The 26,222-nt window shown below is 58.4% G+C and overlaps 2 protein-coding genes across 18 annotated transcripts in view; both read right to left on the bottom strand.

Annotated features, from left to right (window-relative positions):
* Positions 1 to 9,448, bottom strand: part of MYO15B (myosin XVB) — a gene marked incomplete at its 5' end in the record, with an annotated part of 32,072 nt that extends 22,624 nt beyond the window's left edge. Inside the window, 16 exon segments of the mRNA XM_081028041.1 lie at positions 251 to 376; positions 2,108 to 2,239; positions 2,486 to 2,581; positions 3,683 to 3,815; positions 3,892 to 3,950; positions 4,065 to 4,178; positions 4,742 to 4,903; positions 5,043 to 5,156; positions 5,342 to 5,405; positions 5,575 to 5,678; positions 5,935 to 6,039; positions 6,041 to 6,047; positions 6,391 to 6,465; positions 6,633 to 6,742; positions 6,970 to 7,033; positions 7,416 to 9,448. Of these exon segments, the coding sequence (XP_080884167.1) occupies positions 251 to 376; positions 2,108 to 2,239; positions 2,486 to 2,581; positions 3,683 to 3,815; positions 3,892 to 3,950; positions 4,065 to 4,178; positions 4,742 to 4,903; positions 5,043 to 5,156; positions 5,342 to 5,405; positions 5,575 to 5,678; positions 5,935 to 6,039; positions 6,041 to 6,047; positions 6,391 to 6,465; positions 6,633 to 6,742; positions 6,970 to 7,033; positions 7,416 to 9,448 (3,498 nt within the window).
* Positions 9,449 to 11,778: 2,330 nt separating this feature from the next.
* Positions 11,779 to 26,222, bottom strand: part of LLGL2 (LLGL scribble cell polarity complex component 2) — a 33,548-nt gene continuing 19,104 nt past the window's right edge. Inside the window, exons 3-26 of one of the 17 annotated variants that reach the window (XM_081028924.1) lie at positions 25,383 to 25,480; positions 24,122 to 24,203; positions 23,758 to 23,873; positions 23,142 to 23,300; positions 21,264 to 21,426; positions 20,973 to 21,105; positions 20,589 to 20,643; positions 19,842 to 19,996; positions 17,886 to 18,130; positions 17,745 to 17,812; positions 17,463 to 17,616; positions 17,269 to 17,373; positions 16,581 to 16,873; positions 16,331 to 16,481; positions 15,809 to 15,959; positions 15,021 to 15,137; positions 14,735 to 14,901; positions 14,035 to 14,299; positions 13,642 to 13,795; positions 13,300 to 13,328; positions 13,009 to 13,056; positions 12,777 to 12,819; positions 12,614 to 12,652; positions 11,779 to 12,346 (exon numbers count right to left, since the gene is read on the bottom strand). In XM_081028924.1, the coding sequence (XP_080885050.1) occupies positions 12,310 to 12,346; positions 12,614 to 12,652; positions 12,777 to 12,819; positions 13,009 to 13,056; positions 13,300 to 13,328; positions 13,642 to 13,795; positions 14,035 to 14,299; positions 14,735 to 14,901; positions 15,021 to 15,137; positions 15,809 to 15,959; positions 16,331 to 16,481; positions 16,581 to 16,873; positions 17,269 to 17,373; positions 17,463 to 17,616; positions 17,745 to 17,812; positions 17,886 to 18,130; positions 19,842 to 19,996; positions 20,589 to 20,643; positions 20,973 to 21,105; positions 21,264 to 21,426; positions 23,142 to 23,300; positions 23,758 to 23,873; positions 24,122 to 24,203; positions 25,383 to 25,480 (3,027 nt within the window). In that variant the 3' untranslated portion in view covers positions 11,779 to 12,309. Of the gene's footprint in view, positions 12,415 to 12,613; positions 12,653 to 12,776; positions 12,820 to 13,008; positions 13,057 to 13,299; positions 13,329 to 13,641; positions 13,796 to 14,034; positions 14,300 to 14,734; positions 14,902 to 15,020; positions 15,138 to 15,808; positions 15,960 to 16,330; positions 16,482 to 16,580; positions 16,874 to 17,268; positions 17,374 to 17,462; positions 17,617 to 17,744; positions 17,813 to 17,885; positions 18,131 to 19,841; positions 19,997 to 20,588; positions 20,644 to 20,972; positions 21,106 to 21,263; positions 21,427 to 23,141; positions 23,301 to 23,757; positions 23,874 to 24,121; positions 24,204 to 25,382; positions 25,481 to 26,222 lie in introns of all 17 variants that reach the window. The other 16 variants (XM_081028926.1, XM_081028923.1, XM_081028925.1 and 13 more) reach the window with 16 other exon arrangements.

The following is a 26,222-nucleotide window of genomic DNA, read 5'->3' as shown; positions in this document are numbered from 1 at the left end:
TGGAACTTCTCCTTCTGAGGCTGAGCCAGGTCCCATATGCGTGCTCTGCCCTTTTTTGGTTTGGAGGGTCCCACAGCCTCTACTGCCCCCACCCCCTAATGCTGGCTCAGAACTGGATGGGGCCCAGGTAGGTACACACAGATGGCCAAGCCTTGGAAGGGGCCTCCTCTCACCCACTCCTGTCACCTGTCAGGTGACTCAGCTCTGGGAGGAACACCAGGGTCACACTGTCTCTGATTAACCCTGATACCTGGTAGGTGACAGTTCCTGCGTAATGTCGAATGGTGAAGATAGGAAGGGGCAGCTGGGGCTTGGCATAGCAAGGGTGGTCTCCATGGTGATAGTGGCACTTCTGGAGGAAGGTGTGGTCTGTGGCCTGATGAGACAGACAGGCTTCCCTCAGGCCTATGCTGCTGCTCCCCCTGCCTGGACTGCGCTCCCCTCCCCTTCCCCACGCTGTGGCATTGAACCTGAGGTGAGCTTTGCTTTTGTTTCCCAAACTTCTTCCTCAGACAGGAAGAGTCACTCCATATTTGAGTCCTTATAAAGGGCGAGCTCTCTCTTTCCTGGTGACTACTTGAACAACAAATAACGATTTGAGAAAAACACAGTCTCCTCGGTTAATAAAAGACACACTGAAACTCAGTCAATAAAATAATTTTAAAGAAATGGGCCGGGGGGGTGGGGAGGGAGACGGGGTTACTTTAAGAGAGATCCAGTAATCACTCCTGGGAGGGTGGCCTCATACCTACAGGTGTTTCTAAACAAGTCTTTCAAAGAAACTATAAAAAAGCAACCCGGCAGAAGTTATTTTATGGGGCTAAGGAATATATAACCACAAATGCATGGGGTACACCCGCCTTAATGTTACATAGATGGGACATGTGGCTTGGGGTAGTAATTCACGGCTCAACACCCAACACAGACTCGAAAAGAACTGTTTCAAAGAATGGAGACCTAAAGCTGAGCCCTGGAAAAACCATGCTGGGTGATTCCAAAAGGGGCCCTGAGACGTCAAAGACACCTGTGATAAGTTGTCTTAAAACTTTATGAAATGTGAACCGGGAAAAGCAATAATTTATGAATCAACATGCTGGGTTTACCTGGTAAGGGATTTCAAATATGTATGAATATTACACATAAAATAATGTCATTATAATAGATAATATATTCATATTATTATATACTATTACATTTATATTAATATTGATTGATGAAATATGACCTTTGAATAATTTTATCATTATTTTTTCATCTTTTATTTTCAACCTCTAAATGGGAAAATGGGGGGTCATCTCATAGCTGGGGTCATGGTATACAGCTGAAATGGCTTCAGATCCCAGAAGGGGCCCAAGCCACACACATGCTCTCGTGACCCTGAACACCCATCCACAGAGCCATACTAGTGTGACTTTGTGTGTGTGTGTGTGTGTGTGTGTGTAATTAACACCTCTCTCCTGTTACACTGCAGGCTCTAAGGGAGGGACTGGGTCTATTTTTGCTCACCTTTTTATCTCTAGCATAGTTCCTGGCACACATATTCATTCATTCATTCATGCATGCATTCATTCAATATTTAGTGAATCCCTAACCATGTACCGGGCACCGTGCATAGCGCTCGAACAGAATCCTGCAGACAAGGACCCAGCCCTATGGAGCTCAGTCTAGCTCTGGAGAAAGAATCAATGAATACGCTGTAATCGCTCATGGACACTACTGTTATAAAAATACAAGTAGGGCAGAGGCCGGAGAGTAACGGAAGCTATTAGGCAGGGGTGGGTGGAAGGCAGTATTTGTGGACTGGATTCACCCGGGCCGAGGCTTGCCCCTACTGACTGGAGGCCTGAGGGACCCTTGCCAGCTCTGCAGAGCTCTGTGCAGTCCCCACCACCCTGCCCCTCCAACACTATTGTCCCCTGTCTGCAGCAAGGACTGGAGGAACCTCAGAGAGGACAGGCATCTTGCTCAAGGTCACCCAGAGTCATGGTCTGACCCCAGTGCGGCCACTGCCTCCCCAAGCTGTGCTGAGGGGCCGGCTGTGGGCAGGCTCCCTGGACCCCATCAGCTTGTCACTTCCCCACTCCCTGTCCCGCCGCTGGGGGCTCACCTGGGACAGCCATGTCTGGGCATCCAGGATACTCAGGAGGCTGTGGGGCTGGCCGACCAGGAGGTCCAGGCACGACTCCCTCGGGGACTGGGCGATGGGCACCCAGGGCAGCAACTCTCGCTGACACTCCTCCTGGGAACAGACCGCATTTGGCTACTTACGGAGCCTACCCATGTTCCTGGGGGGCCTCATCTGAGCTGGGGTGGTCCTCCCATTTCATAGATAAGTAAACTGAGGCTCAGAAGGACTGAGACAGCCCATAGCACGTGAGCTTTGGGGCAAAGCTCTCAGTGCAGTGCCTTTTCTTTACTCGGGATGGCTTGTGTTCTGGGAAATAGCTGGGTGCCCCCTTCCTCATCCATGCCCGAGTCCCTTTACCTGCTCCTGGGCCAGCAGCATCTGGACGGAGAGGAGCTGCAGGCGTTCACTGGCAAGGTTGTTGCACAGTTGCTCCAGGCCATTGACCCGCAGGGCCTGGGGGCACATGGGCAGTGAGGTGGGCACCCACACAAGTGGGGAAACAGGGCAGGTGTGGAGGGCCAGCACACATTCCTGGTACCCTGCATCCCTCTCTCACAGGGCTGCGTACATTCTCCCCAGCACTCAGGGAAGGGTGGTGCCCCAGGGCTGATGCTGCAGCCTACAGGGTCAAGTGCAAAGGCCCTGGACAGCGTGCAGGCCGCCTTAGCCCAGCTCAGCCATAGTCAGGCCTCCCTCTAGGATCCCACACCCCTGCCCTCTGCCTCAGCATGGCTGTGAGCCTTCAGGCCCCTGGTCGCAGCCGCCCTGTGGTCTGGAAGCCTCCTTTGCCTGTGGCCTAGCTCACTGGCCATCAGTATCCCACATCCTCATAAGTAGAATCCAGGCTGCTGCCTCCAAGAAGCCGTCACCATTCCTCTGGCAGGGATTACAGGCTTCTTTCTCTGTGCCCCCCAGCACTTTACTAGCAATCCCAGCAAGCCCCTACTTCCTGTAGCTTGCACAGAGTTTTGACATGCTCTAAATCATAGGCAAGAGGGCACATGAGCACACACACACACTTGTCATGTCATCCCCCCCTTCAGAGAGGGGATGGTGACCAAGGACACAGTGGGGAGCAGAAGGGAGCGGGGGCGGGGGCAGTTAGCAGTGCCCATCCAGGGATGGAGGGTGGGGCCACCTCTTGCTCTAGCCCCCTCCTTCCTGCCCTGAGGAGGTGGGATCTTCTGGGGTGAAGAGCTTATGAAAAGTCAGGGTGATGTGGGGGACTCCCTCTCCCCACTCCTCTCCGTTTACAGCAGGTGAGGCTATGGGCCAACCCGTCGTAGGGTCTCTGTCTTCCACTGCCTTCGAGGCTCCTGCGAGACTCTGCAAGGCCAAGCAGGACAGAACTCTCCAGAGGCAATGTCAAGACTGGACAGAGGGGAACAGAGTGGCGGCACCTCCGGAGCGTGCAGCTGTCTCCTGAACCATCTCAGAGCCAAGCAGGCAAACAGCTCACGAGTGCCCCCCACAGGAGAACTGGAGCTGCTGGGGTCCCCAGAAATTAGCAGGATGAGATGGGCACCCGGTGCTGGGCCCCACCCAAGGGGTGACCTCAAAGCCGTAGATGTCCACAACGGTGACAGTGTCCACGTGGTCTCCCTCCCGGGGTGGTGCCAGCCGCGAGTTGGTCAGCCTCAGAAGCCAGGTGAAGAGCCGCGAGTACAGGGCCTTGGCCAGGGCGTCCCTGTGGGTATGGTGTGTGAGCCAAGTGCAGCACAGAGCCAGGTGGGGTGACAGCGCTCTCCTGCCCCCAGGGCCACCTGGCATCAATGGCGCTTTCCATGGGGAGGAATCTCGAGGCCCGGCCATAAGGCGTTTCCTGGAGGGCAGAGGATGTGCACGTGGTACGTCAGGCCCAAGGCCCACCTGCGCACTCGGCAAGCCTTCAGGTGGCCTGGTTGGGCCCGTGCCTCCCCAGGACCCTCGAGCTCACCATGACCCTCCTGGTGACAGCCCCCTCCAGGCGCTCAGGTGGTACTCGCAACAGCCGTGCTGCCGTGTGGATCTCGGCCCAGCTGGACACAGCAGCCACCTCCTGGGACTCCCTCTGGACAGAGGAGGAGGGAGCAGGGGGAGCTCTGCTTGTGCCTCCCACAGAGCAGGGGCCAGGCCTGGCTTTGCCTAACAAGCTGCCCTGCTACCCAAAGGTAGACCTGGGCGGGTAGCAGCTGGCTCTGGATTCTAAGAATGTGAGTCCTGACTTGACTTCTTTACTAGCTGGCTGGCCCTACTAAGTGTCTTTCCTCTCTCAGCCTCCACTGTCTTACTATTAAAGGGGACACAAGGCCCCTGAGGTTCAGGTGTTGTGATGAGAACCGAATTAGAAAACATATGGCCATAAATTTATACAGTGCCAGGTACATAACACTGCTCAATAAGCGCCAGGTATGTTTCCCAGTGATGGCAGCTTGGGGGACAGGCATTGGCGTAGATGCAGAAAATCCAGGTCTCAGTTTTCTTGTCTATACAATGGGAGTCTGCCTGCTTTCCCGGACAGCTGAAGGTGGCCCAGGGCTTTGCAGTGTCCCTCACACAAGTGATGGGCATCATTATTGTTGCCCTGATTATGCAAACAGGCCACATGGGTCCGGCGCCTCAGGGGAAGCTCACCTCTGATGAGGAGAAGCAGATGTTGCCCAGCTGCAGGATGGTGGCCAGCACAGCCCAGACTGCAGTCAACTCCTCAGGGCACAAGCCCAGCGCCTGCAGGGCCTTCACCAGTCCTGTGAGGTCCCGGGCATCCTCCTTGCCCTGGAGCCTGCAGGCCCGGCCCTACAGGGCAGAGCAGGGGTGGGGAGCAGGGCCTGGCCACCCATAGCCTCTCTCCACTTCAGCTCCCCCTCAGATCCCTCTGCCGAGAACTTTCCATGGGCAGGCCCTGTTGCCTGCACCCAATGCGCCTTGTCCCTACCTGGTTAAGGTAGTGGTAGGTCTCTGGCTCCTGCAGGGAGAGCCGCTCCCGTTCCACAGGGTCCAGCCCTGCTAGTAGCTCGTAAAAAACATGGAAGCTCCGCTCAGCCTGGGCCTTGGAGGAGGACTGACTTAGGGGGAGCAGTGGCCTGATTTGTGCCCCAGAGTCAGCAAGGACAAATCCTGGGGAAGGCAGGCCTGGGGGCTTAGGTACCACAGCCCCCCACTCCACACACAGCGGCCCCTGCCTCTTTCCCACTCTGAGAGCTGGCAAGTGTTGAGCAGCAGGGTGGGTCTTACCTGAAACACCACCCTTGAGGTCTCAAGCAGATAATGTGACACAGAAGCTCCCACGATGACCCCACTGTAGGCACAGGACACTGGCTGGGGGTACCCAGGGTGCATGCAACCCAGGGGCCCCACTCAGAATGGGACCCACCATGGGCTGGACCCAAGGGCAACAGCCTCAGGTTCCCAGTAAAGGGAAGTAATCATGCGTGCCCCCTGTGCCCACCTGGACCCCCATCACTCACTGTTGCAAGCAGAGGCATAAGACCTGGCCGAAGCGGCTGGCGTTAGCATTGAGGACTGTCTTGGCATGGCCGAAGCTGCCAAGCAAGGGCAGCACGTCATCCAGCTGGATGGGGGAAGGGCATTCAAGTATCCCCAGGGGCGGCAGTCGTGCCCACTGATCAGGTATGCTTCTGAAGGCACTCTGCCCAGGGAATGTGCTGGTCCATGGAGGGTCAGTCTACCCCACCCCACCCTGCCCCCACAGTAGGCAATGCCTGGGGCTGCCCCTGAGGAGAAGCCAGAGGCCTGAAGACCACCCTCCCGGCCCAAAGGAGGATGGTTCCTCTTAGACCCCTGGGAAATGGCCAGCTGCCCCTTACCTGACACCCTCTGTCCCTTGTCTGCTCCTGCTCCAGACTGCTTAGGAACTGCACAATCTTTTTGGCAGCTTCTGTCTTCCCTGAACCACTGTGCCCACTGCAGGAGGGAAGGGCTGTTAGGGTCTCCAGGAAGGGGCACATGGGCTGACCCCATTGAGCCCATGAGGTGGGGACATGCCCACCTGGAGGTGGTATTCACCCTAAAGGAGACCCCCCAAAATGTGGAAAGATAGATTCCGGGCATGGAGACCAAACAGAAAAATGTACCCGAGATGTGTAATTCAAGAGGCACATGTGGCGACTTCAGCCAGGAACACAGTCCTTAGAAAGTCCCGAGCTGCCACCCAGCAGTGGAGCAAACTGACCGTTTCAAATGCAGACCTCATGCGCCCCACCCTCACCCCCAGCCCTCAGTGTGGCCTGTGGGTTCAGCCTGGTAGGGCAGCCACGACCCACCTGACAAGAATGCAGGTGCCCTGCCCAGTGCTCTGAGACCGGCTATAGGCTGACGCCACGATGGCAAAGATATGTCTGCGGAAAGAGGGTAGGGGCAGATGAGAAGGCTGCCAGGGGCACCCAGCGCCCTTCGAGGTGAAGGCAGGACGTGCCCATAGTCCCTAGGACTTCGGTCAATGGGACAGGCTGGGCCTTAGCAGCCTGGGGGATGAGCAAAGGATTGTTGAGGCAACGTCACTTACGGGGTGGTATTGGGGGCCTTCCTGGGACAGTAGCTGGCCAGGACTTCAGATGAGAAGAGAGGCAGGGGCTGGCGGGGGTTCAGAGCGAGCAGGAGGGGCCCCCCAAAGGTCTGGGGAAGAAAGCTGAAGCTCTCACCAGAACATGGAGGGAGCAGGAGATGCAAATGGAAAGGGACTCTGACGGTCCCCGGCCCAGCCCCCGGCTCCTTTCTGGGCTGGGTGCTGAACCCTCAGCACCCAGCCCAGAAAGGACAAGCTCCAGAGTGGACGGAGGGCCCTCTGATCTCCAGGGAGAGGGAGTGCCAGCCCACCATCCCCTCCCTGGGGCCCCCCATACGTAGATTCTGCCCAGGTGAAACCTCTTCTTGAGGCACAGAAGCACGGAGCTGTCACACACCAGTCTGTGGGGACAGCAGGGTAGAGGAGCAGGGAGTTGGGTGGAGGGGAGTCCTAGGTTAGTGCGGCCACTGGCTGCAGAGACACTTTGGGCAAGTCATGCACTTCTCCGAGCCCTGTTCACGCGTGACACGGACCCAGCTGCTAAGTAAATTACCCCTCAGGGGCTCCAAGCAGGACCAGGCTGCCGACCCAGAGGGAAGCGTGGTGCCAGCTGGAGAAGGAAGTCCAGGCAGAGGTCCCTGATCCCACCCTTCACCTGCCCCTTCCAGCCAGAGGGCCTTCAGTGAGGCAACATCGCCTCTACAACGTATGAACACGGGAGTGGGTGCGCCCTGAGGCGCTGTGTGACCCAGGCGCGGCACGCGTGGAAGCGTGCTCACTCACCGCAGCCGGGCCAGGTCCTCGGTGTCTGCCAGGGCTTCCGAGGGGCTCCTGCCGTCCGCACTGGGAAAGGACGGCGCCGCCGGGCCTGGCCCGAGGCTCAGCTCCAGTTCCCTCTCTAGCGCCGCCTCCGTCTCATCCTCCGGCTCCCACCGTTCCCTCGGGGACCCACAGGGGCCCAGGCTCCTCTCCAAGGCGAGTCGGGGCAGCAGAGCGTGGGTGCCAAGCCCAGGGTCCTCGCGGGTGTCCGTGCCCTGCGCCCAGTGCACCGAAGCCTCGGCTTCCAAGGCCTCGGGCTCTGCTTCGCTGCTGGAGCCGCTCTCGTCTAGTGGGAGCTCGATGAGGGGAGTCGGGCGGAGGAGAGAGCCGCGGCGGGGTCCGGCCTCCCCTTCTCCACCTGCCCTGCGCCCTTCACTGCCCCTCGAGGCCTCTGCACAAGGCCAAAGGAGCCCCTCCCCGGCGGGGGCGTCTGCGGACGCTTCCTCTGAACTCCGGCTGCTCGCCGACCTCCCCGCCCTGTGAATCCTGGGAAACACGACCGCGAACTTGGGATCCCGGGTCGGGTCTTCGTCCTCAGAAGGTTCTTGGCGGGCTGGGCCGGTCGCCGCCTGTGGGGAGCTCGCGCTGCCGCCAGGGGGAGCCCTCGGCCGTCCTCCCAATCCCGCGACGCCCGCCAGGCGCAGCGCTAGACGGCTGCGCAGCCGGGGCCCGCGACCCCGCCCACCGCCCCCTCGCGGCCCCGCCCCCTGCTCCTCGCCGGCCCGCGGCCCCGCCCCCTGCCCCTTGTCCGCCCTGAGCCAGAGCCGACGCCACAGCCACCGGAGGAGGCCCAAGGCCCGCGCCACGCGCTGGAGCCGCTCCTTGAGGCCCGCGCGGCGGGGACCCGCGGCCTGGGAAGCGGGGCCTGGTTGGGGCCTCGCGCGGAGCCTGTGGAGCGCCACGAGGGCGGCGAGCGGTGCTGGGTCACCGGGCCCGTCTCCCCCTTCAGCTCCCGCTTCGCTCTCATCCGCTGCCTCTTGCACCTTCCCCACCACCTTTCCGACCTGGCGTCGCCGATTCCAGGCAGTCGAGACCTCGGCTCCACCGGGCTCGGCGTCCCGCGGCTCCGCCTCCCGCTGCGTCCCTTTGTCACTCGTGTCCCGGGCAGGCTTGGGGTCCCGAGAAGCCCGCGACTTCTGAGGGACGCACGTGCGCCTGCTCTCGAGGGGGCTGGAGGCCATGGCTTTTCTGCCCAATTCAGTCTCTTCGGCCTCGGTGTCCTGGCTCGCGGACCCTGGGGCTGCCAGTGGGCCCCGTCCAGGCCCGGCGCCCTCCGGACTCGAGTCCTTGTCCGTCCCGGAATCCTCGTGCGTTCCCTGGGGCCCCGTCCCCGACGATCCTTCCTGGCTCCGGGGTGTCGCGGGGGGCTCATCGCTGCTCGGGCCGTCGCTGCTCGGGAGCTCTCCCGGCTCCAGCGCTGGCTCTGACCCCGTTTGCGTACTTCCCGAGCCCATGTCCGCTTGCTCCGATTTGCGCCGCAGCTCTGGAGCCCCGCTGTTCTGGCTGCCGTTGTCCTGGGCCTCGCGGGCTTCACTGTCCCGACAGGAGCTGCCTCCGTCTCCCCGCGACGTATCCTCATCGAGTCCCCGCCCTTTTCCTTCTCTCCTGTGGCGGCCGCGCTCGCCTGTCGTCCCTTCTCCTCGAGGGAGACTCTCCTCCTCCAGGCGCCCCGCATGGCTGTCCCCGGGCTCCCGGCTCTTCTTAGTCCCGCGTCCCGGACGCCGCGCGCTTTCTTGTCTCCCCTGGGCCTCCGACGAAGGACCAGCCCCCGGCCGTCTGCAGCCCCCGTTCCTCTCCGCTGAGGGTTTGTGGACCCCCTGGCCTCCCGCGGTGGCCGGCTCCAAGACTGGTCTTAGCTCTCGGGCCTTACCACGACCCTGTCGGCGTTCCCGGCTGGGCACGCCATCTACGCTGGCGGACGGGGACTCCGGCTCCCGCGACGCTGGACCCTCGGGTCCCTCCCGGCGTTGGGGTGCTTTGCCCTTTCTCCCACCCATGGCGTGCCCAGTGAAGAGGGGCTTCCCAGGTGTCTTCTTCCTCTCCTGTTCCCGAAGACCTGGCTACCCGCAGGCTCCCTCAGCCCTCCGCAGCGCACTCCCCAGGTTCTGCTCTAGCGGAGTCTACAGGCTCAATCTACCCCTCGGGTCTCCTGTCTTACGCAGGAGCATCAATAATGCAGGTGGCTGCGGGTTCTGACCCCTTCGGCCAACAATGGAGCGGAGGCCGCCCAGGAAAGAGGAGACGCTGCAGCTGCGGGCAAAGGCCAGAGAAAGGACAACCCTGCTGCCCAGGAGTAGCTGCCAGCCAGGCCAGCCTGGCACTGCGCCACATAGGGGGCCCACTGCTTGCCCAGCATGGGGAGAAAGGTGCGGAAGGAACCTGTTGGGCCATACCCCTAGTCCTGGGGCTCCAGGGGGCAACCACCCTCCTCCCTTAACCCCCAGGATTGTTCCAGGATGCTGGGGGCCAGGCCGACCTTGGCGCACAGCTACCATAAGGTGTTTTGTTAGTTTTTTATTGTTGTTCTATTACATTGTGAAATATAATTTAAAGAAAACAGCATACAACAAAAATGTACACCTTGAACTGGTCAACTTGACACCCAGGAGAACAAGACCCCAACCTCTAGCCCAGTTCTCTATCCTCTCTTCCTCCTAATTTTCCCACTCATTCCTTCACCTGCTTTGCTCGCGAAGCGGGTGAGCCTTACCCACACCATCCACAGTAACTTTCACCTCCTTTGGGTGTTTACTAGTCAGGTGCCGTGCAATTTTACACTCATTTAATCCTTACAACCCTCCGAGGTAGTCCCTATTATTATATCCTATTTTACATATAAGTAAACTAAGGCACAGGTGTGGGGTCATATACCCACGGTCACACAGCCAGTCAGAGGCAAAGCCAATGTTCAAAGGTTGGAGCTGCCTGACTTCCAAATTTAAGTGGACTCTAAGGCTCTCCCACCTCTGCATATTGAAGATTGAAGTCTCGACTGCATGTACATCTCCAAGGCCCTGGAATCAGCAGGGACCCCTCCCACTCACTCACCTTCTCCAAGGCAGTGATCTTTGTCATTTTGCCACCATCACCTCTCCCTGGACTGCTGCTGCCAGGACCCCCAGCTCCTCCCTCGATGCCAGCCCAGCTTCCATTAATTCACTTTTCAGAGAATACCAGGCCCTTCCAATTGTGCACACCTATCAATGAAATTGTTGATCTCACACTCCCAATATGAAAATGTTTTCTGAGAACTAAAATGTGCGAACCACTGACATTAGCTAACACAGTGGTACCTCGGTTTTGGAACGTAACCAGTTCCAGAAGCCTGTTCGAGTTCTGAAAAGTTCGAAAACCGAGGTGTGGTTTCCCCATAGAAAGTAATGCAAAATGGGTTAATCTGTTCCAGACCTTTAAAATTAAGCCCTAAAACTGCAAATTTAGCATGAATTTTACTATCCAAGGATACCATAGATCCATAAAATTTACGGTGTGCGTAAACCGAAATGTTCGTCAACAGAGATGTTCGAAAACAAATCCAGACTCCCGAGCTGGCCGTGCCCGGCTGGGGGGCGGTTGGGTAGGATGTCCCCACGGTGCATCCATCCTCTGCAGTGTGAGAGCCTCAGTGTCCTTCCAGCAGCTCATTTCCCTGCTCTGGTCGAGGTGGGCTCCTGTGGCACATGGATCCTTACCCTCGTGAGGCTCCAGGGCTCCCAAGCTGGCCCTGGCCACTGGGTGGTCTCATCATCAACACACTTCCCGTCAGCCACCCTCAGCTCTTTACTCGTCTCCACAGCAAGCAGACCAGTCTCTGCAGAATGCCGTCCTCTCGTCCTCTGCAGAATTGTCTGCCCAGCCCACCACGCCTTCTACCCAGCCAATTCCCGGTCATTGCTCCCATCACAGCTTAAGGTCACCCCCCACCCCCTGGCACATTTCTCACAGGTTCTGGAATTTCCTTCATCCTAACGCTTCCTGCGCTTCTAAGGACTATGTGCCCCACACGGGCAGGGCCCTTATCGTCTTGGCCACCTCGGAACCCAAGCACCTGTCATATAGGAGGTGCTCAACAAAGACTGGTGAGTAAAGCTATAGCCCAGAAGAATCAAACCCCTGGCTTATAAAGACCTTGACAGCTGTCTAATCCAGGCCCTCATCTGCGGGTAAAACCTTTCACCTCAGGGCATTGCCCCCCACATCAGCAGTAACCCCCGTCCTTCCCTGAAGTATGGAAGACGCCACCAGACCTGAGATACTGTGGGTGTCTTCCCCTTCTGACAGCAAGGGGACTCCCTCAGCCCTGGCCCAGTGATTCGGTCAGACTCAAGACGCTTAACTCCTGCCATTTATTCCCAAAGACAGAAGTGTCGTAGTGTTCAGACACAACCAGGTACGTTTGCTCTGATTCCAATGGCTTAAGGGGCGGATTCTCCCGAGCACCAGTCTGGTCCAGGGGACGAATCCCGGGGCAAAGACAAGGAACCAGCTAACAACCATTTCCATTGACGTGGAACATTTCTGCACAGTTAAAAAACTAAAGTCGTTGGACCAGTGAAGAGGTAATAAAGTACCTTATTATTTATTAAAAACTCTTTCACCCAGAGGCAGTTAAAATTTATAATTTAAAACTCAGCCCACTACAAAAAAGGGGGGATAATAAAAACTGTGCAACATTGACAAAAGGAAGGAGACAGACAAGGCCTGGGGAGGGGCAGCCCCACAGCCTGGGTCCCTCCTCTCCCAAGGCCAGGAGCAGCAGTGGGGTGGAAGCTGGGGTGCCCCCAGCCCCTAGCCCAGCCCAGGGCATGGGCCCTTCCAGGTGGGCCGGTGCCCCGAGGAAGAGCCCTCAGTAGTGTATTCATCGTGCAGCCTGGACGTGTGGCCCGCTCACTCTGCTGCGGAATGAGGTAGAGTGACAGCAACTCAGGTGCATCCTGGGCGGGACGGTGGCCTGTCACCTACCCTGAGCCCAGATGCGGAGTTTTACAGGAGGACCAGGGCATATGTCAAGGCTGGGATGGACCCGAAGGTTCTCAGGGGCTTGGGGAGGGGGAAAAGGGTTTTCCCAACTATCCCTCCCCAGGAGCGCATCCTCCCAGCTGCCCCTACCCAGCCCGTAGCAGTGCCCAGAGCCCCCACCTCCCCCATTGCTGAGGCTGTACCTCATGACCACTTGCTGAGATCGCCAATTGCCATAGCTCCTGTGTGGGCAAAGACAGGGCAGTCACTTTCTGTGGGGACTCGAGTGGCCAGACAAGGACCTTCATTCTCAGAGCTCTCCTGGCAACGTGGGCCCCAACCCTGCAAGCCTGGGCAGTAACTCACCCTCGGTCTCCCTCCAGCGTGCTCTGGATTTCCTTCAGGACCCCTGGGGAACAGAGGCCTGGTGAGGCCAGCTGGGGCTGAGCCAGACACAAGCCTTTCTCCCCCTTTACTGATAAGGTGCTGGGTGAGTCTGCCCCCATCAGGGAAATGGCCCTACGTTCCTCCCGGCCTTCCAAACCTCCTCTACCCCCAACATCCCTCCTGCCAAGGCCCCAACTCCCGCCTGACTCACTCTCGTCATTGAGCAGAGCGTGCTCCATCACGGGGCCAGGCCTCCTGTCTGGAAGGCAGATGCCAGGTCAGGTGGGCCCTGGGTCCTCCACCCCAGCTCCTCCTTAGTGGGGTGGGGGTGCTGGAGCCCAGAGCCCAGGACTGGAAGGAATGCTGTTTCTACTCCCAGCTAACCTGCTCACCTGGGGCCCCCTTCCCTCTTTCCATCCCCAAGTCTGGGCCCCGTTGGCCCAGGTGTGCTCACAATACCTCTGCCCCCATACTCCCCTGGCCTCACAGAGGCCTGTCTTACCCTCTCCATCACTCTGGCTCCCTGAGTTCCTGTGGGAGGAGAGATAGTAAGGATCGGGGGCCACTAGGCTCCCTATTCTTGCTTGGAAAGCCTTGGTCCCATGAAGAACAAAGTCAGCTGACCTGGCCTGCCCTGAGCAGGAGGCTCCTGAGAGGTAAGTCAAACCTGTCTTGGATGGCATCTCACATGGGAAGGAGGGTCATACAACGGGGGGCAAAGAGCTAGAGCCTAGAGTGTAGGCTGAGCTCACATGGGAGGGGGGCTCTGGCCAGCTACCAGTGGGTGACTTAGGACGGGGCAGGGGGAGGGGCTGGGGCAAAGGCTACCTGCCCTTTTCCCTACCTGGCTCGGCCCAAGGCCTTCTCAGGGCCTGATCCATTGCGGGGGCGGCTGTGGTTCTTGGTTTCTGTTGAATCCACCAGACACCGGGGCTCCACCAGCCATTTGGTGGAGAGAGAGAAACGTTCAAACTCCGAGGGTGAGATCAGGTAGAACCCTGGGGGGTGCAGGAGAGGCCTAATAGGTAAGGCCAGCCCAGTCCCCTAGGCCCTGTGCTGCTGACAATGGGGCCTCCACCCGGGGGAACCGGGGCCAGAATCTCCCTCGAAGCTCTCCGCCCAAAGAGCCCGGCCTTGGCTGCAGCGCCCCTGGCTGCCCTTCCCAGCAGCCCAGCAGCGCAGCGGGAGCCCCACACCCAGCCCTGTTCACAGAGGGCCTGGGCCACCAGCTGCACACCTTGGCCGTACTTGGTGAAGACGCAGGAGGCGATGCCGCTGACGTCCTCACGGCGGATACAGCTGTAACGCACCTGGGGCTTGAGGAGGGGCAGCGAGACAACCTGGATATCGCCCAGGTTGGTGAGGACGGCCAGGTGGTGCTCCCCGTAGTCCTCAGCTCGACAGCTGCCGAAGTGGGCCACGCTGACCCGCCGGACCCGGGAGCCCTCCAGGGCGGTCAACTTCAGCTTCAGCTTGGCACTCACCTTGGGCAGCGTGAACACCTGGGGGCACAGGGCTGTGGTCACACGCATGGCCAGACCCGTTTGCAGTGCAGCCAAACAGGGACTTCTCATTTCCCTGCGTCCACCGGACGCCGCCCAGCTTCCCAGCGGAGCCTGCTCAGTCTCAGCGCTCCCTCCGTGCTTGGACGTGTCGTTTCCGCACTTGGACCACAAGGACACTGGGGCCACTTATTTCCATGTCTGCATTTTCTGTCCCACAGACAGGTCCTGCTTCAGTGTTCCCACCGCTGAGCCTGGGGCCCAGGGACTCCACACTGAGGGCCCTCTCCTTTCCTGGGCCTCTGCAGCCTCTCACACGCCTCAACAAATATAGCTTTAAGGGAGTCCCAGCCATTCTCATTTGCGCCTGGGGTCTGAACCCCCCTTCCCCGCCGCAGGGAATCCTTGGGGACCCCGCCTCCACCCGTATGGCACCTTGAACTGCTCCTCTGACACAACGAGCAGCTGGTGGCTGCCCTGCATGTCTGGGCTCTTTGACAGGTCATGTGCGACTTCCAGGGGCTCGGGAAGGGGCACGCTGTGCCCATCCAGCACCAGGATGCCCACCACGGGCGCTCGGTGCATCAGCTGGATCTCCTTGGCTACAGGGGAGGAGACAGGAGGTGGCTGGTGGGCGGGTGAAGGGTGAGGCTGGAGAAACCAGCCCGCCCCCCGCACAGGCAGACAAGCACCCTCTGTTCTTCCCCTGCCCAGCACTCACTCTGCTCTGCCCGCACCGGTTCATCCATTCTCCGTTCGGCAGGGGGCACACGCAGGGCAAAGGCATAGACGGTACCCCCATTGGTGCCAGCCCACAGCGAGGGGCAGTGGCGGGAGCCTGCCAGGAGGCAAAGGTTTATATCTAACTCTGGCTCTGGAGGTCAAGTAGAGCCAGGCGACCTGGGCTTGCAGGGCGGTCTTGCCACTCACGACCCGTATAACTCCAAGGCCCTGTCAGCAAACCTTGTCAGCCTCAGCTCACTCCTTTGCAAAATGGAGCTGCTGTGGGTCCTGCCTGTCCCTGGGGTGCAGATGGGGGGAAGGCTGGGAAGGCTCTCTGACCACCAGCAGCCCTGAACACAGGACAGCTAGGCCCTCACAATACGGCAGACAGCCCCCTCATCCCACCCTCGCCCTGGCAGGAGGGCAGTAGGGGACAGCCAGGGGAGCTTCTATAGGGCACATGGCATGTCCCAACCCTCACAGTCATTCTAGGAGGAAGATATTCCCCCATTTTACAGGGGGAGAAGCTGAGACCCAAAAAGGTGAAGTGACATGTCCAAGGTCACTCTTCTAGAGATTGGTGCAGCCTGGATAAGAAGCCAGGACAAAATGACTTGGCGGCCCAGGCAGGGGAGGGAAAGACAGGTGGAGGCTCTGATCTCTCCCTGGCTCACAAGGGGAAACCCCTTTGAGGGTCCCAAGAGCCAGGCAACCAGCAGCCTCCAACATACCCTCATGTCAGGGGGCGCTCGCCTGGGCCCCTCCCACCTCAGGCTGGCCACTCACTGTCCCTCAGGTAGGTGTCAGCGAAGTAGAGAGTCCGGACGAAGCCCGTGAAGGAGTCCTCTGCAGAGCGGGCCTCGATCTTCCGTTGCACGGGCGCCAGCTCCATGTTCTGCAGACCTGTCCGCTCTGCGCGGGCGCGTCCCTCCTGCATCTGCGGTGGGTGGGGCCGGCCTAAGGGTGGGCTCTGGCCTCCCCTCCCTAAGGCATCTATTGCTCAAAACAGATCCTTCTAGGGGGAGACTGGCCACGGCCCACGCCACTCCCTGTCTGGTAACATTTACTGAGGACTTGACCCCAAGGTGTTATAATTATTGCCTTTTACAGTTGGGGAAGCTGAGGCACAGAGAAGCAGTGTGACCTATCCAAGGCCACATAGTTGGTGGGCAGTGGGGCAGGAGGTGAACCTATGTGGTGAGCCCAGAGCCTGTGCTTGCAGCCAAAGCAAGCAGTGAGGGAGGAGTACTTTGGCCCACTGTGGCTGCTCCCAGCTCTGCCTGGGCTCATGGCTGGCCTCGGCCTCACCTCTCCCGGGTGGCCAGCTGGCCGCTGCTTCCGGCTGGACACCCGGCTGCGACGCATCCGGCGGAAGGACTGGCGCAGGGACTTCTTTAGAGACTTCACTCGGGACAGTGGGCCCTCCAAGGCTAGCTGGTCGCTGGGGTGCAGCGTGCACCTGGGAGAAACATCAGGCTGTCAGCACTGCCAGGGCCCAAGGTCCTCGCCAGGCCCCAATCTCAGACCCAGGCCCCAGCCACCCTGGGCGGCTGCTTACTTGACAAAGACCTGCCGCCGCTGCTGGTGGTCAAAGAGGCCAAAGCCGTGGCTGGTGCCGAAGGCCACGAGCCGCCACTCAGAGTGCAGAGCCAAGGACGTGACCACAGCCGGGGGCTGGCACTGCACCAGCACAAAGGGCTGGAAGCCGGGCTCGAAGCACACAGGTCCTGGGCGGGCGCACAGGCGCTCGTGCCCTTTCCAGCGGTAGCCCTCCTGGTCCTGCAGCAGGTCGACCTCCACCTGCTCCACGCCATGCTCTGCCTCCTCGTCATTCAGCTCCAGCACCAGCACCTGGGTAGGGTGGCAGATGGGCTGAGCCAACCCCAGGACCTCAGGAACCCTGATGGAGTGGACAGCAAAGGACCCGGGACCTATGCCAGGGCCAAGGGACCAAGCAGGGCTAGAAGGCCTCTGCCCCACCTCTGGCCCTCAATCCTGCTTTCTGGAGGAGAAACCACCAATCCAAAGGCCTTGCTCTAACGGAATAGGGCAGCCTCTACCCACTGGGAAAAGTCAGAGCCACAAGGGCAGCTGACGCTCTTGGTAACACCATCAGTGGGCGCTAAGGGGGTTGGCTCCTGTCTGTGCTGCCCCCCAATCCTGAGAAGGAAGTTAACGGGCCTGCACACTTCTCAGTCACCTGATCACTCCTCCCCCCGCTCCCCACCCCCAGCCCAGCCTGCTACCTGCCCTGCCGTGCCTGCCACAGCCAGGTAGCCACTGTATTTGCAGAGGAAAATCTTCTGGATGCCCAGCCGAGGGTCGTCACTGTAAGGGTCGAAGGAGCCCACCTGACAAGGGAGAGGAGGCCCAGGAGTAGCCGTAAGCACTAGGCCCAACCTGTCCCTGCCCTGCCAGGTTCCCAGGCTCCTGGCCTCACCTTGCGGAGCGGGGGCCACTCGTCCTCACCCTGGGCATTGAGATTCTCGTTGGGGTCTGTGTCGGTGACGAACACTTGGACCGTGCTGAGTTTGTAGAGCAGCCGCAAGCAGACGCCTGAGGCGTCCCAGAACCGCACGGTGCCGTCCTCATGCCTGTGGGCAAAGCCCGCCTGTGGCTGTGAGGATGCCAGGCCAGCAGTGCCCGGGACTGGCGCACACCCCTCCGGGCTCTGCTCCCACCCCACATAGCCTACTATGCAAGAAGAGTGTGCAACACCTACCCCGTGAGCAGCAGGTCCCTCTGGGGCGGGGCGGGGGCCAGGCTGGTGCCACCGTTAATGGGCCACTCCTAGAAAATGAGACCAACAAGTCTATGGGAGACCTTGGCCCCAAGGTGGGGCTGGGCTTAGTCCTGGACCTACCATGGTGGAGGAGTGCGTGTTCTGCCGGCTGCCAGCAGCCATGATCCTCTCCCACAGCTTCAGAGGGATGTTGGAAACGTGGTGGGAGCAGGTGATGGCGGAGCAGTGCAGGGACGCCAGGTAGGGAGGCTGCACTGGCGGCCACCCTGCTGTCTGTAGGTCAATCACCACCAGCTCCTCCTCGGCCAGTACCACCAGGGCATAGGGGTCATCAAAGGCTGGGGGCACAGGCCAAAGGTCAGGGGCTGCAGGAACCAGGAAGAAGCAGTTTGCCCCAGCCTGGCCTTGTGGAATCTGACGCTCTAGGGTTGGATCCCGGGAATTTGCATTTTATAAACAAGCTCCAAATCCCACAATGTCTAAAAAAGAATTACATGCCGTGACCAAGTGGGATTTATCTCAGGTGTGCAAGGAGGCTGCCTCAATATGTGAGAACGAACTAATGTAATCCATTACATCAAGAGGCTAAGAAAGAAAATCCACGTGATCATATCAATGTGGAAAAAGTATCTGACAAAACCCAACACCCTCTTATAATAAATACTCTCAGTAAAGTAGGCATAGCGGGGAATGTCCCTAAGTTGATAAAAAATATCTACGAAAAGCTTTACAGCATACTTCGTGGTGAGAAACTCGAAGCTTTCCCACTAAGATCAGAAACAAGGCCAGGATATCCTTTTTCACCACTCCTTTTCTAGTACTAGCTAATGCAATAAGACAAGAAAATACAAGGTATGCAGATCAGAATCGAAGAAATAAAACTGTCTTTGTTCACAGATGACATGCTCATCTATGTAGAAAATCCACAAGAATTGATTAAAAAAAAAACTGGACCCTGCTCCTAGCACCCTGTGTTACGTGTGAGAGGGAAAGTGGGGCTGGCCTGATGGCTCAGGTAGTTGGAGGGCCGTGCTCCCAATGCTGAGGTTGCAGGTTCGATTCCCACATGGACCAGTGAGCTGCGTCCTCTACAGCTAAGACTGTGAACAATGGCTCTCCCTGGAGCTGGGCTGCCGTGAGCAGCCGAGGGCTGCTGCGCGGGCTGCTGTGCTGCCAGGAGCGGCCAGTGGCCAGTGTGAGTGGCTGGCAGCTGGTGAGAGGTGCCGTGAGCTGCTATGAGCAGCTGACCGACAACTGGCAACCGACTGCTTCCCCAAGGGGGGTGGGGGAGCGCAAGGCTCATAATACCAGCATGGACCAGGGAGCTGTGTCCTATACAACTAGACTGGGAAACAACGGCTTGAACCGGAGTGTGTGTGGGGGGGAGGAAAAGGGAAAGTGGCTGAGAAATAAGCAAAAGCAGGTTTGGAGTCTCCTTCTAAATGGCCTCATGGTGGTGAGGGCGGGAGAATACAGCCCAGGATGTCCTGGGCAGGCCCGTCCCCTCACCTGGAGGCTTTGGGCCTTGTCAGATCAGAGTAGTGAGGAGAGGAGGCCCGCCTTCCTGGAGTTCTCCTGCCAGGCCTCCTTTCCAGGTTTCGACACCATCCCTTTCTGGTCTTGCCTGTTACCCAATTTATGAGGCTGATTCAGGGCTTTGCTGTTCTGGCCAAGCTCCAGGAGGCCGGCTCAGAGCCGGCCTCACACTGCATTCCCTGCCTCACCCCATGAGGACTTCGCATGTCTAAGCCAGGACCCACTTTCCTCAGCTGGGTGGGTGTTAAACCCAACAGTACATATCTGCACCCCCCACCCCTTGGGCTAAGTCCCAACTGAGCCAGGGAAGGGCAAAGAGCGTGTGGGGTGGACAGGAAGTGAGATGAGCAAAGATGGAGCCACAGGTGGGCAAAGGGGGAGAATGGGGCTGATGTGGCTGCTGGTCTCAGTGGCACTGAGAAGGGGTGCAGTGGGGACTCAGGGAGTGGCAGGGTGGGGCATGGCTGTGGAGGCTCCTCCTCTTTATTTACGACGGGCCAGCATCCATGTACGTCCCAGTGGCTAGCCCTGGGCACCTACCCGCTGCAGGGTCCACCTCGGTGAGGACAGTAAAGTCGATGACCCGGGAAGTGAAGTCAAAGGCGGTCTGCTGGCCATTGTGAACCACCGAGATGCAATGGCGGTCCCCATAGCTGGCCCGGGGCATGCCGCCCTGGAAGATGGTGAAGGGCAACCTGGCAGGCACAGAAGAGTGGGGGCGTGGGCTGGGGCTCCTCACACCACCCCAGACAGCCACAGGCTGGGCTGGCAGCTTGGACTTCCCTGTGACTGGCCTCTGGGTTGGGGCTGGGAGGGAGTCTCAGGATGAGTGCCCACTCAAGGTCCCCAGGAATGAGTGGGGCAGACCCCCACCTATTCCTGACTGCAACAGCCCAGGAGAACTTGGGGGTGAAATGGGGGCATGAAGGCTGTGGGTTCTGAGTCTGCAGCCATTCCTTCTTCAACCAGAGTGGCCCCCCTTCCTGCTTATACAGCAGGTCTCCCTGTAGGATTCTGTTTGAAGCAATGGGTCTGCTGCTAAAAGCAGTCTGAAAGTTGATGATCTGAATCAACTCTCTACAAGGTGAAAGGGAATGAACAGGAATGTTTTTTTTCGGGAATTAGCCATGAGAGGTACGAATGGGCCTCTCTCCCCTTCCTGGAGTCCAAGACCCCCCAAAGTGCTCACTAGGACCTTCCCGGCCCTCCCCTGCAGAGGCCTGAGAAGCCTTTCCAGTTCTCCAGGAAGGCTGTGGAAAGAGTAAAGGACAGAGCACCAGTACCTACCCCTGCTTGGTGGTCAGCCAGAAGATTTTGGTAATAGCTTTGCAAGGAAAGGGACCTATAAGAAAAGGGATTAGCTGGAACGGGTCCTCCTACCCTCAGAGGCACGTGGGTCTGCACGGGCCAGGTGCCCCACCCCACACCCACTCAGTAGACCTCTGCTTGGGAGTCTTTCTCTGAGCAGTTCCCTGAGAAAGTCACAATGGGCCTCAGAAAACCCGCTCTGAGGCTTTGGACAAAGCTTTCACCTCTCTGGGCCCCAGGGTTTGCTTCCGAGTTGGGAACCTACTCCCAAATGCAGGAAAGGCTGACTGGGAACAGAGAGGATTGCTTTGTGCCCTGAAAGGCAATCCCAGGTGAGAGGGCAGGGCCAGGAGGAGCACTGACCGTAAGGCTCGCAGCTGCGTAAGGGCTCCAGTCGCTGGGTGTCAGTGGATACAGGCCACTGGCAATAGCTGCCGTCCGAATGGCAGCTGACAATCAGACGGCCATCCCGCTGCCAGCAGACGTTCTCCAATTGCTTCAGGAGCGGAGAGGGAGAGAGCACAGGCTGGGATCAGGGCGCTGGTCCCGTGGCCCACACCCCAACAGCCCCACGCCTTGGCCCTGGCGCTATATGTGACATGTGGGGTCTGGGAGTGCCCCTCGGCGCCCTCTGCCATCTCAGGCGTCACTGACCTGGCTGCTGAGGAAATAGCAGAGCACAAAGCTGCCCCGCAGGTCCCAGACAACGACGAGGCCCCGGCTGTAGCCAATGAGGACCTGGTTGGGGTCCCGAGGATGTTCCTGCAGAGCCTCCACCATCTCAAACACGCGCCGCTGGCGGGCCTCCTCTGGCAACCTGGGTGAGGGAGACACTGTGAGCCCACACCCATGTCCATCCCCGGGCCTTGGCCAACAGCATGGCACAGCTGTCCACGGCATTCCGTGTGGCAGTGGGCTCTGAACGTGCCAGCACGGCCAGACTGCTAGGACACAGCACCCAGGGGAGGAGGAGCAGCGCGTAGAGGACAGTGGCACTTATAAACCCCACAGGGACGCACATGCAGCCGGGACAACTTAGGAAAGGCAAGGAGGCGATGGCCAGAAAAGTCGGTGTGGTGGTTACCTGGTGGGCAGGGAAGGAGTGGTGACTGGGAAGGCTCTTGAGGGCTGGCAAGCTCTACTTCTTTGCCGGGGGTGGGGTTGCTACAGGGGTGCTTACTTCACAAGAATCCATTAAACTACACATTCACATTTAGTGCATTTTTGTAAGGAGGTGGGATTTCATAAAAACAAGCTTGTGAGACCCACAAAACAAAGCTGTCTATTAGTTGGCCTGGTCTTGAGCCTTGACCCGCTCCTCCTTCTTTGGGCCTAGAATGCTGATATGAAGTCTGGAGGTGCTGCAGCTAACAGAAGACCACGAGGTGGCAGGCATGGGACCAACAGCCAACACTGAGGATGGCGAGCACGAAGTGGAAACAGCCCGGACCCCGAGGGCATTTCTAGGCCCCCAGCCTAACGGAACCCCTCTACACTTAGGCACATCCCCACACCAACACTGCACCATACGCGGCCAGCACCTGGAGTCAGAATTATTGGGAGAAGGAGGTCAAAGGATCCTCTAATCTTATCTGTAAAGTTTCAGCATTTGAATGATTCTATATCGATCTATCACTAATATTAAAAATAAATTTCTCTTAAAAGTAAACAATGCGAGAATTACACCATTTCGGAAAATACAGAGACGCATCAGGAAAAACATCAAAAGAAAACTGTGTGGCAGGACTGATGGCGCTCACCCCAGGACCGTCCCCTGGGGTGACAGACTGTTCCTTCACAAGTGCCCCAAAACCCTAGCCTTCAGCCTGCCACTCGGACCTGCAGAACATTCTACCGCTACCAAACCCTTCATCTCCTCCCTTTCGACCCAGACTCGATCTGACTGGTCTGACTCCCTCTCTATGGTAGACACCACTACCAAGGAGCAAAGCTTCCAAAATGATCTGCAGAAAACTACAAGGTTGTGGCTATAAGGGCTGTCGGCCACGGAGCCTGCGTGCAAACGGAAACCGAGCACAGACTGCAAAGCACTAACAGCAGCAGAAGCTCAGCTGAAGCAGGGCAGTTCCGGTCCCCTCTGCCACACTGCAGAGCCCCTGGGGTTTTGAAATACATGGCATCAGTGCAAAGAATGCTGGACTAAGAGTTAGTGATAATACAGAATTGTACACCTGAAATCTATGTAATTTTACTAACAATTGTCACCCCAATAAATTAAAAAAAAAAAGTTAGTGATGCTACACAATCATCTTGAGCCTCATCTTCCTTAGCTTTAAATGACATGACAAGTTACCCGCAAGACCCCTTTTACAACTATGACGGTAATATACCATGGGGTGAGATTCTTAATTTGGGGGACAGCTGGGGAGCTGCGTCTCTCCTCCCATCCCCATAGACTTCCCAGGAGAGAAATCATTAGCTCCTGAGACATTACTGGGACCAAAGGGAGAAGGCCATGCCCCACACAAGGGGACAGGCTCCTAAAACCAAGAGAGTCTGCTGAGGGCTCACCGCTGCAATACGGCGTCCGAGCTGATGGTCTTGTCCTCCAGCGTGCGGAAGGCTGGCACTTGTACCACAAACACGGTACCACTCTCGGTGCCCAGGTAAAGCAGCTCACGGGAGGAGTGTGGTAGAACCACGGTGATCTGTGTAGCACTGGGGGCAGCCCTGTGGATGGGAACAGCTGCCCATGAGCTGGCTGCAGCGCACGCAGGGGCGTCCTCCTGAGTAGGTTCCCCAAATCCAGGCTGTCCTCGCCAGCCCTAGGGAAGGCCATGCCTCAGGAAAGCAGGCCTTTGAGATCCTTTAATAGGGTCCACTGAGTCTCAGGTCAGGACAAACATGTTGGTTATGTTCCGCCAAGACAGGAAGCAGATGGCAGTGAGCTTGGGCTGAGAGGCAGAAGAACCCCCTTGGAGCCTCCTGCACAGACACTGTGAGGGGTGGAGGGAGGCAGGCCCAAGTCCCACCCATTCCACCCAGAGCACCTGCAGGTGGAGACGTATTGGCTCAAACACCTGCCGGGATCACCAAGGGCTCTACAGGACCTTTAAAAGGTGATGGCACCCTGGGGTTGGGTACACAGGTCAGGCTGGCTGGGAAAGTGAGGGGACCGCACCCTTACCCTGGGGGGCCACGCAACGTGAAACTCTCTTCTTCCTGCAGCTCTGACACCCCGCCTTTGATCTTTAGGCTCCACAGGTGCAGGCTGTTGTCATCCAGCAGGGTGATCAGCTGGCACTATGGAGGAAACGGGGGCAGGAATGTACTGTCTCCTTGACCAGGGAGGGCCAGCATTCACCAGGGCGCTCTCAGAGAGCCCCAGAACCAAAGGCCCCCAGCTGCTCTTAGGGAAGCCCAGGAACCGCAGCTGGGAAAGGGAGGCAGTCCCAGGTCCCCCCATCAGCACCAAACCCAGGGTCACCAAAGCCTGCTTCTCCACACACCACTTCTGGAAGACGTAGGAAAGGCATGGAGGGACTCCTCACCTGGCCAGGCAGGAAGTAGATCTGTACTACGGCGTTGTTCTCCCGGTGCAGCCCCATGAACTCCACCCCTGGGGCACCATAGCTAGGAGTAACAGGCTCAGGAAAAGCTCCGAAAAGCAGGATACCATCCCACCTGCCCAAGCTCCAGTGGCCCTCGTGCTCAGGAGTGTAAACACCCAGTGGCAGAGGGCTCGCCCTCTCTCTAGACAGAGGGACTGGGGCTTGGGGTGCGGTGGAGACATAATGGCCCTGGCTCGAGGGCCTCAGCCAGTGACCTGAGCCCTGAGGGTGGAAATAGCCAAGCAGGTAGAGCTTTCGTAGCCAGGCCGGTGGGGAAACCTTAGCAACTTGTTAGGCTGCTCACTGCCACCCTCAGCCCCACCCCAAAACCTGAGTTGCAAGAGACTCATCAGCTACCGCTTGGTGGCACCTGTGAGAGAACACAGGGCACCCCTGTGGGCCCCCTCCAAGCAGCCCTGGCCATGAATCTTGGTAACCAGGATATGGCCCTGGCCTGGCAATGATTAACCAGCCAGGGGAGGGCTGAGCCAGCCGTGAGACCCAGCCCCTGCCCTTCCGTGTTCACCCTCCAATCCAACTCGGCCTCCCTCCCCACCTATGCAGCAGAGGGAGTTACAGTTTTACTGGTGAGGCCAGCTGGGCTCCAAATTCCCCTGGGTCCCACCCTGGCTCACCCTTGGGGCTCAGGTCAGATGGGGTAGGAGTACCCCAAGACTGGGAGTGTAGCCCAGGCCGCCATCTTGGAATCTGTGGGCTTGCCTGTGAAAAGGCCTGGAGCCCCTGTCAGCCCAGAACCAATGCCCTGGAAAAAAGGTGACCAAACTGGACAATGTCCAGCCTCAGCCAGGGGAGGACTGCCCCCACCAAGCAGGGGTCCACTCTACCCTCTGGTGTCTGCACGCACACGTGTGTGCAGGGTATATGCACGGTAGGGGCTGAATCTGGAAAAGCAGCTCCCTCGCACAGCGCCTCTAACCCAAGGCCACCCTGTCTTGGTTTGGACAGAGCCTCGGGACAGTCTACTGACTCTTATTGGGAAAAAGGTTAAAAAAAAAAAGCTTCTTGACCCACTAACTGCCTTCAGGGCTGACTCCTGAGAGGACATTTAGGACATCCTGGGAATCATTATTATTATTTATTTTTTTGGAGGGTGGGGGTCCTTCCGGAATCTCACCAATGCCAAGGTCCCCACCTCTCCCAGGGCCTCCCTGGGCAGAAGCTGGGAGGATGGAAAGGATACAGCTTGACAGCTCCGGAGCGGGTGCCGATGGCCAGGATGCGCAGAGAGGGGCTGTAGCCGAGGGCGCTGGGCTGGTGCGGGAAGCCATGCTCTACTGTCTGCAACGAGAACCACACTGGCCTGTGGACACGTCCCCTCGTGCTCTGGCCGGGGCAGGCCAGTGCCAGATGGCGAATCCACAGCACACAGCCTCCCCCAGAAGGAGGAAGGAGTTTAGTCCCCTGCAGGCTCCTCCCCAGATACCTGAGTGTGCAGCCAATCCCAGACCCACCTGGGCCCCACCCTCCGTCCACTGCTGACCCGGTCCTTGGCCACCTGGCCATCCACCCCTGGGAGCTCATTCTCCCCGACCCCACGCTGGCCACTCACTCTCCAGGAACTCTGACTGGGTTCCTCCATTATGCAGACTGTGGGTAACCGACCCAGCCCTCCTGCAGGCGTACAGGAAGCTTTGGGGGGCTGGCATAGGAGACCTGGTTGCATCACAGCCCTGGGCTGGCCCCTGCGGCCTGTGGAACCCACAGTCGCCCTTCCCAGCTCTCCAGCCCTGAACATCTGCTCTCTGCACGGCCTTCCTGTCACTGTGAATTCTCCTCCATCTTCCCAGAGAGTAAGTTTCTGGAGTGTTGTCGCAGACACATGCTTTTGCTCGTTTCTTACAGAAGTGATACACATTACAGAAAAGTTGGAACACATAAAGGAGTTCGAAAAAGAAATCACCCATATTCCCACAACCAGGAGTAACCCTTGCTAACATCTCGGAGTGTGTCTCTTTGCTGTGCTTGTGAGTGTATGCACATGTGTACCTATACTTAAAACAGACACCTAATTGGGATCATG

Source organism: Rhinolophus hipposideros (assembly GCF_964194185.1).
Source record: "Rhinolophus hipposideros genome assembly, chromosome: 20".
In the NCBI taxonomy this organism is placed as follows: domain Eukaryota; kingdom Metazoa; phylum Chordata; class Mammalia; order Chiroptera; family Rhinolophidae; genus Rhinolophus; species Rhinolophus hipposideros.
The sequence above is the reverse complement of the archived record's forward strand: the minus strand, read 5'-3'. Positions and strand labels throughout refer to the sequence as shown.